The sequence below is a fragment of the Euprymna scolopes genome, chromosome 23 (genome assembly GCF_053919585.1).
Source record: "Euprymna scolopes isolate OS-2025 chromosome 23, ASM5391958v1, whole genome shotgun sequence".
NCBI lineage: Eukaryota > Metazoa > Mollusca > Cephalopoda > Sepiida > Sepiolidae > Euprymna > Euprymna scolopes.
This window is the reverse complement of record NC_136504.1, coordinates 38,298,774-38,308,315: the sequence shown is the minus strand read 5'-3', so window position 1 is coordinate 38,308,315 and position 9,542 is coordinate 38,298,774. Positions and strand designations below refer to the sequence as shown.

Here is a 9,542-nt window from a genome sequence, read left to right as displayed (position 1 = left end):
ATAAACCCTTTAAATAATAATTAAATACACCCGTGGCAGTGAAAGTATAAAACATTTCGGCCGATGTAGCCTCTAACATTGTGTGTGTATGTGTGTGTTTGCGTTTATGTGTGTGTGTGTGTGTGTGTGTGTGTGTGTGTGTGTGTGTGTGTGTGTGTGTGTGTGCAGCGTGCGTGCGTGCATGCGTGAGTGCATGTGTGCTCCCGTGGTTTTGCCGAATTCGAGAACCCTTATCTCGGATTCAGAAATCTTCAGGGAATGTTTGAACAGAATCTTTTATTTAATCCACGAATGGACTGTGACCTCCTTCCATCAACAATGACCGCATAGTAGTCAGACGTAATTCGAATTCAACCCACAGAAAACCGACACGTAGAACGTATTATTATTATTATCACATACCACTTTTATCCGTTGAGCCACAAGCTCTTGCGGCCAAATAGTCTATCTAAAAAAAAATTCTGAAACATAATATACCGTTGTTGTTTCTATCTTTCTGCTGCAGACGCGAATGGTGTAATCCGAGAATTGGTTTTCCCGAAGGCCCTTGATTTGGACCGACCGAAACGAACCCGTACAACATTTTCACGGGAACAGCTTTACTTCCTCGAGGAAGAATTCCACAGAAAACAGTACATGGTTGGCAAAGAACGATCCGAACTTGCAAAGCGACTAAATCTTACGGAGACTCAGGTAAGAAATTTGTCACCTATAAACTAAGAATGTCAGTGGTATTCAGTTTTTGTTTGGTTTTTTTGTTTGTTTGTTTGTTTGTAGAAAATAAATTTAAGTTTATGGAAGGCAATACGGTGCAGAAGTGTAACGGCTAGACACAAACGGAAGCAAATTAATATATATATATATATATATATATATATATATATATATATATAAACTCTAATGACCTTGTAACGATGTATGTAACGCACTTTCCGGTTTACGACATCCGGTTGCATATGCTCGCATGATCTGCGCACTAAAATATTAACGTTATTATTTCGAAATTATTATTTAACATCGGAAGAGTGGGGTTTAAAATAACTTAAACGTAATACAGAAATGAACAATGTAAAAATAAAGCAGATATATCAAAATTTGAATTTAACTATAATAAGTATTATAGTATCTGTTCAGTGCACATTTACCTATAAGTATGGCTAACCACTTATAATTCAGTAACTGTAAAAAAAATTTTCAAAAATAATCAATTAAAATAAACAGAACGACTCATAGAAATCTATCTATATTCTTTTTTCATTTTAATATACTTTCATAGAAATGTTTCTGTTATGTCAAAAAAAAAAACTATTTTCTTTACGTCACAAGTGTCACGCTCATACATGAATTACATAGCTAATATTAAATACTGACCCAACGGGTCACGGGTAGTCTAGTATATATATATATATATATATATATATATATATATATATATATATATATATATATGTTTACAGAAAGTTTTAGATGAGATAAGTCATTGGCACCGTCGGTTTCAAACCCGATAATTAGGACCGTTTTAGATACCCATATCAAGCTCTCTTCGGCCAATAAGCATCATTTCTCAGGATGTGTATTGTCTGAAGAGAGCTTGATATGGTTATCTTAAATGGTCCTAATTATCGGGATTGAAACCGACGGTGCCAATGACTTAACTCATCTAAAACTTTCTGTAAACAAATTATAAATAATACGTTCTTATTTTCGGATTTTCTTTATAATTGAGCACCCTGCTGGATTTCTTAAAAAAAACTATATATATATATATATATATATGAATAAAATAAAGCAAGATATAAACGATGCTTTAGACGTTATGTGAATAAAAAGGAAAAACCTAAAAGAGTAAAAACAAAAATAAAATCAACGTTTCGTCCCTATTTCAGGGGACATCATTAGGATTTCTAGGTGAGAATGTACAGGAAGACGGTCATATATCACATGCGAAAGAGGAGAAGTTCAGTTCTCTTTCTGTTCTGGAGAGAAAAAATTTAATGATGAAAAGAGAATTTATATCTAGTGTGTGTGGAGGGGGGTCGGGTTATATACATATATGCATTTTTTTTTTTTATCAACCAGGATCTAAATTAATGTTTTGTACATTTATTATTATATTACCTATGATTGGGGCTACATTATAAAATCCTTTTCTTTGTTTGATGGTGTTAATGTTTGAAATTAAAGCAGATTCAATAAGTCTCCGTTTTGCTCTCTCTCTGGGATGGATTTTAAGATTTTTGCACGTCCAAAGCCGAAAGAGTGGCCATGTTCGACACAGTGGGAAAAGAGTGCATTTAAGGGGTTGGCATTTCTTATGTCCCTTTTATGTTCGCTTAGTCTGATTTCCAAAGTTCGCTGTGTCTCACCTATGTATGATTTTTTGCAATCATTACATGGGATGGCGTAAATACCGGCTTTGGATGTGGAGATTTCAGCGGAATGCTTGCTAGTTTTTAAAGTTCGCTTTATAGTCAAGGAAGTAGTTTGTACTGTTTGTATGCCTAGATTATTAAGAGTATTGCAAATTGTGTCGTTGTTAGTATGGGTAGGTATAAGAAGATGTCTATTTAGTAGTGGTGTATCTGGTGTGTTTAGCTTTTGTTTGTCTATGTTTGAGTATATTTTGATGGCTTTTTTCTTTGTTTTAGAGATAAGGTGAGTTGGGTATTGTAAAAGTTTTAGTGATTCGGTGATATGTGTGATTTCATTTTCGAGATATTGAGGGCTGCAGATTCTTAGGGCACGTAAGAAAAAACCGATCATCATGCCGGTTTTTATTTTATCACTGTGGTGCGAGTGATAGTGTATATAATCATTTTTGTGTGTACTTTTTCGATGCACTTTAAACATAAGATCGTTTTCAGATCTTATGATAAGTACATCAAGAAAGGGTAGGGAGTTGTTATGTTCGGATTCATATGTGAATTTTATGGAGGGTTCGATTGAGTTGAGTTTATTTTTTAAATCTTCTATGTGTGTATTTGCGGGGAGAAAAATGAGGATATCGTCAATGTATCAAAAATAAGTTGTGTTTGCAGGTATTCTAAATTTAAAAGAGCTAGTTTCTAAGAATTCTAAGAATAAGCAAGCGAGTACCCCACTGAGGGGGTTTCCCATGGGGAGTCCGAATTTTTGTTTATAAAAAATAGTTATTAAATTGGAAGTGGGTAATGTTTTGGATAAGTTTAATTATTTCTATTAATGTTTTCGGGGAGAAAGGTAGATCAATTTTAATTTTGTTTAGATGTTTTATAAGTAACGTAAGACATTTTTTAATTGGGACATTGGTGTATAGAGAGACCATGTCCAAACTATGCATTGTTTTATTTTGTATATTGATGTTTTTTATTCTATTTAGTAGGTCTCCAGAATTTTTAATATGAGCAGTACTAATGGTGCCCATTAGTGGGGTTAAAATTTGGGAGATGGCTCGTGCTACCTTCTGCCTGACACTTCCGATGTTCGAAATTATGGGTCGCATGGGGATATTTTGTTTATGAGTTTTGGGGAGGCCATATAATGTGGGGATAATGGGGTGATATTCGATATAAGATGGCCATTTTTTATCATTTTTTATAAGTTTTTTTAGGGATTTGTTGAAGGTTTCAATATCTTTTTGTATGGAATTTAAGTTTGTGGGAGCATATGTATCTGTGTCGGATAGTAGTGTGTGCATTTTTTCTTCGTATGTATTTCTGTCCATAATCACTATGCCGCCGCCTTTGTCTGCCTGTGAGATTATAATGTCTTTATTTTTTGCTAGATGTTTTAAAGAGCTTTGGTTTTTTAAAAAAGGTTGTAGATGATGAAGGTAATTCTCAATGTGCTTCGGGAAAATGTGGTCCGAAAATTTAAAATGTTTGGGTATGCATGTTGGTATTTTTATTTTAATTTCAAACATTAACACCATCAAACAAAGAAAAGGATTTTATAATGTAGCCCCAATCATAGGTAATATAATAATAAATGAACAAAACATTAATTTAGATCCTGGTTGATAAAAAAAAAAAATGCATATATGTATATAACCCGACCTCCCTCCACACACACTAGATATAAATTCTCTTTTCATCATGAAATTTTTTCTCTCCAGAACAGAAAGAGAACTGAACTTCTCTTTCGCATGTGATATATGACCGTCTTCCTGTACATCCTCGCCTAGAAATCCTGATGATGTCCCCCTGAAATAGGGACGAAACGTTGATTTTATTTTTGTTTTTACTCTTTTAGGTTTTTCCTTTTTATTCACACACACACACATATATATATATATATATATATATATATATATATATATATATATATATATACAGTGTAATCCCAAAAAAACGGGCACCAACTCTAATTAGGCCCCGTTTCTGAGTGTTTTGTCCGAATGAAATGAAACTTTGGTCATAACTAGTTTATTATATTCAAAATATCACATCAAAACACTAGGGTCTTTGGCCTTTTTTTCTCTTTTCTACAGCATATGTTCTAGATGGCCTCCATTTAGCTTTTTTTTTTTGGGGGGGGTCACCCTATATATATATATATATATATATATATATATATATATATATATATATATATATATATATATATATATACTAGAAGATGTATCTGGCGTTGTCTGGTATTAAACGTAACGTTAAATTCTTTTAAAAAATGAAGTAAAAAAAGACCGGAAAGACATGTGCATGCGAGTATAATGTTTTCTTTTTTTTCTAAATAGTTCACTTCTTGTAAATATAAAAAAAACAGCTGAGATCGAAACCAAAGCCTAAAAACGATGAATCAATGACGATAATCATTACACCAGCTTGACACGATCTTTATAAAGTGTTTTCAAATCTTGTGAACAGATAAAAAATCCGATAACCCTTGAGTTTAAATTTTGACCCCTTAGAAGTCCCTTTTGTTTGTTTTTTTTGTTTTTTTTCGGGTGAAAACTGATTAAAAAGTTTTCCGTGTGCTTGAATACCCTACATACCAAATTTCAAGTCTGCAGAGCAAAAATTCGTTCAGTACATAGGTTGAGAAGTGTCCTCACATACACACATTCTCAGCCAATTTTTGGTCAAAACATTTGAAATTTTACATAATGTGTATGCAGACATAGGGCAAGCTTTTTTTAATCGAATTTTGGCTGAAAATTTGCCTGCCAAGGGATCAAAGCTCAAAAGATTTTACCTTTTCGGTCTCTTCAGCCAATTTTGGGTCTAAACATTTGAAATTTTTACAAAAAGGGTAATCAGACATGCAGCAAGCTTTTTAATCAGTTTTTGGGCGAAAATTTGTCTGCCAAAAGGTCAAAGTTGAAAGAGTTAACCTTTGTAGACTCTACTAAACCCCTCCGCCAATTTTGGGTTCAAACACTTGAAATTTTAGTAGTAAGTTACCTGAATTAGAGTCAAACCTTTTAATATATATATATATATACATACATATATATATATATATATATATATATATATATATATATATATATATATATATATATATATATATATATATCTGCACATAAAGTTATGAACAGTACATAGGGCCAGAGCAAAGTCGGGCTGAACTGCTAGTTTTAAACGAAAAAAAACTACAAAATAAACAATTACAAGAATCGCTATTTGGCATCGGAAAGTAGGTGCAATTTTCTTCGATTCCAATAAATTAAAACATTTCGATTTCCTTCATTTCCGATTCCAATTAATCATTCCAACACTAATATATATATAAATATATATATATATATATATATATATATATATATATATATATATATATATATATATATATATATATATAATCCAAGGTGGAAAGTGTTCGACTGAGCTTCAATCTATGGTCACCCTCGCCAAACTTTCACAAGAAACACTCGTCTAGCTGAAAACACTATCAATAATTCCCCCACTCTTTATCTGTGTCTAAGCCTAGACGTAGATTCCATGAACAAAGCTTCTTTCTTAGAACTGCACGCCTGTGGAATTGTCTTCCGTTTTCCTGCTTTCCAGCTGTCTATAATATGGTTGTCTTCAAGTCCAACGTAAACAAGTTTCTGATGAGCCGTTCCACTTAAGTTAACAAATTTACCGAACTTCCATTACTATCGATTACTATATTACTCTTTTGACTACTGTTCACTCTTTAACCCTTATCCTTGAGTGGCCTCTCGGCCTGGATAAGTGGTGACGCTTATGTAAAAAAAAAAAAAAAAGGTTAATATTTTCATGAGGTGAAGTAACCAATTAAGTTTTACGAGGTTAATACAAGCGTATTCAATTCCGAAGGCGGACAAGATATACTTTCTATTTATTTTTACATAAGCAGTATTGTGTTGCTACACAGTCATGAGCATGTTTCGGTCAGTTAGTTACTAGTAACTAGAAACCTCTTCAGGCGATACAACTTATACGAAAGCAAAGATTGTATCGCCTGAAGAGGTTTAGTTACTGGTAATAGACCGAAACATGCTCTTGACTGTGTAGCAACATAGTGCTGCTTATGTAAAAACAGATAGAAAGTATATATGTGTGTGTGTGTGTGTTTTTACTTGCATCAAATGGTCAGGTGGAGTATTCATGTTGTTACATTTCGGGAAATATCCTTCTCTCAGACACGTGCTCGATTTTCAGACATGCATGTTGAGGTTATTGTAAAATGAGCAAATTCTACAGAAATTGGACATTAATTTAATTGTTTTAAATGCATAAATAATTTAAACGTAGGAATGTAGGGGTTATTTGTATACTCGTTATTAATTTTATTTTTAATGCACAATCTTATTTATATATTTAATTATTTGTATTTATAACTAATCCTCATTTGTTTCTTTTTAACTTATTTTCTGCGGTCTTATTAAAACGGTTTCAGTTTCAATTTTAACAATTGTTTGCTTGCGTTATATAACAAGGGTCGTGTTTAAAATTTCGCGTGACTAAGGGTCGCAGGTGATCCCAGACGGAAGTCGATGAAATCATGTGACTTCAAAACGGAAATGTTCTGTCTTTTTTTCTGGGAGTACTTCAAAGATGGAAGATAATGGGTAAAACAATGGGGGATAATACATGATTAAATGCGTTGACAATAGTTGTGTCTGTGTGTGCGAGTTGCGTGCGTGATAGTATCAGAATCTATGCGCCTGCATCTATGTAAATCTATTTCGCTGCTTATCAGTGGAAAATATATGTGCGCTAAGTAATAGTAACAGTATGTTATGAGCTTGTGCGGTATAATGGGATTTTGAACAAATGCATTTCAATTCAAAAACACTATTGCATACTTATGCATCATGTCGAAATTAGTATAAATTTCAAAAATTACGAAACATAATCCAGCAGAATATGTGCTAGATCTATTCACAAAAAAATTATAGACATTAGTGGCCAGATATTTTCTATTTTTTTATGCTAAACTTCAAAGAAAGCAAGGGAGATAATCCAGTTTATCGCACAACTCTTCCGTCGTAAAACATACGATAAAACACGATAATTCTATAAATTCTCTTTTTACTTTTGATTACTTTTTCTACTGGATCATTTTGTTCGCATAGAAATATACATAATTTGTTCCACATATATTTTATACCTACATGATTTGATGCTTTGTTTCCTGGTTTATTGCAGGTGAAAGTTTGGTTCCAAAATCGACGGACCAAATACAAACGAGACAAATGCAGAGAAGCCGAGACTCCGGACATTGCCAAGGATTTCTTCCCAACGGACAATCTTTTAAAATATTTCCAACCTCAAAGCCAACCAGCGTGCGGCTGCTATCCTTTCTTCCCTTGTCAACAATTTCCTCACTATTCTCCTTTCAACGGGACATGATTTTCTCAAGAAATTCCACAAACTAAAAGAACTTCCTTTTGTGTGCGTGTGTGCGTGCTTGTATCTGAACATCAATCCTACTATAAACTTTTGGAGCATTCCATCTTAATACTGTTTTTGTCTGAGCATACTATCCCAATGCTACAAACTTTTGTCAACGCATTCCATCTTATTGCTATGATATTTGGTCTAAACATATTATCCTTATACAAAAAGAATTTTCTAAGTATTTCTTCCATAATACTATATAATATTTTATCCGAGCCTCCCGTCCTAATGTTATAAACTTTTGTCTGAGCATTTCATCTTAATGCTATAAACTTTTGTCAGAGCATTCTATCTTAATGCTATAAACTTTTGTCAGAGCATTCTATCTTAATACTATAAAAAATTTTCTGGGCATTCCATCTTAATACTATAAACTTTTGTCTGAGCATTCCATCTTAATACTATAAAATTTTGTCTGAGAATTCCATCTTAATACTATAAACTTTTGTCAGAGCACTCCATCTTCATATTATAATATTTTATCTGAGCCTTACATCTTAATAATATAACAGTTTGTCTGAGCCCCACCCCGTCCTAATACTATAAACTTTTGTCAGAGCATTCCATCCTAATACTATACTTTTGACTGAGCATCTCTTCCATAATACTATATACAATTTTGTCTAATTATTATTCTAATACTATGACATTTTTGTCTGGACATTCTATCTTAATATATACTTCTGTCTGAGTATACGATCCCAGTACTATAAAAAAAAAATCTTTGAACGTCCCATCCTCATATTATAAACCTTTGTCAGAGTATTTCATCCTAATACTGTTGAATTTTATCTGAATGCTCCATCTTAATGCTATAAAAAGTGGAAAAGTAAAAAAAAAAGTATTTTATTTAATACACATTTAAATGACCGTTCTACGAATTTAAACAAAGATATCGCGTTAACTTATATTTAAAAAAAATAAATAAATAAATAATAATAATAATAATAATAATAATAATAATAATAATAATAATAATAATAATAATAATAAATCGTTATTATTTTGTAAAATTAATAGCTTTTTTTAAGCTGGCAAGTCAACATTTCTGGGCGCTTGTACAAAGAGAAACGACAGATCGATGTTTTTAAAATATGTCTTTTTAAGCAAAAAGCAATATTACTTACTTGGCATGTCGAAAATAGTAATCCTACGAAAATTCATCGAGAAGAACAACTGCTATTCTGTTTTTAGTTTAAAAGAAAACTTATCGCTATCGCTTAAACATGTCAATCGCCATTACGATGTAATCTAAAATATGTTTTCTGAGTTATGTCCCGTGCTTCTGCAATCTTCACCAATCTACTCTCAAATATATACGAAAAATGCAATTGTCCCCGATTTTCAGTAAAAAATATTATATATATATATATATATATATATATATATATATATATATATATATATATATATATATATATATATATATAAACAAATAACTTTCTACTCGCTAGCCTAATTATTCGCATTTGGGGGATGTATCACTATTTTCGACATGTCAAGTAAGTAATATTTTTTTTTGCTTAAAAGGGCATATTCTCTAAACATCGATTTATCGCCTCTCTTTGTACAACAAGCACCAAATTCTGTCACAGTGTTATGTTAACAAATACAGTTATATCTCTTTATTTGTAAGCGAGTATTGCACAACATTACACATAATAAATCGTTTCTAAGAAATCAAAATAAGTG

General features: G+C 32.1%; 1 protein-coding gene across 1 annotated transcript in view; it reads left to right on the top strand.

Moving 5' to 3' along the window:
• The window catches only part of LOC145245697 (ventral anterior homeobox 2-like), a 62,899-nt gene extending 54,116 nt beyond the window's left edge, over positions 1-8,783 (top strand). The window contains exons 2-3 of the mRNA XM_080107243.1: positions 506-693; positions 7,599-8,783. Of these exons, the coding sequence (XP_079963369.1) occupies positions 506-693; positions 7,599-7,802 (392 nt within the window). The 3' untranslated portion in view covers positions 7,803-8,783. The remainder of the gene's footprint in view (positions 1-505; positions 694-7,598) is intronic.
• Positions 8,784-9,542: the final 759 nt, after the last annotated feature.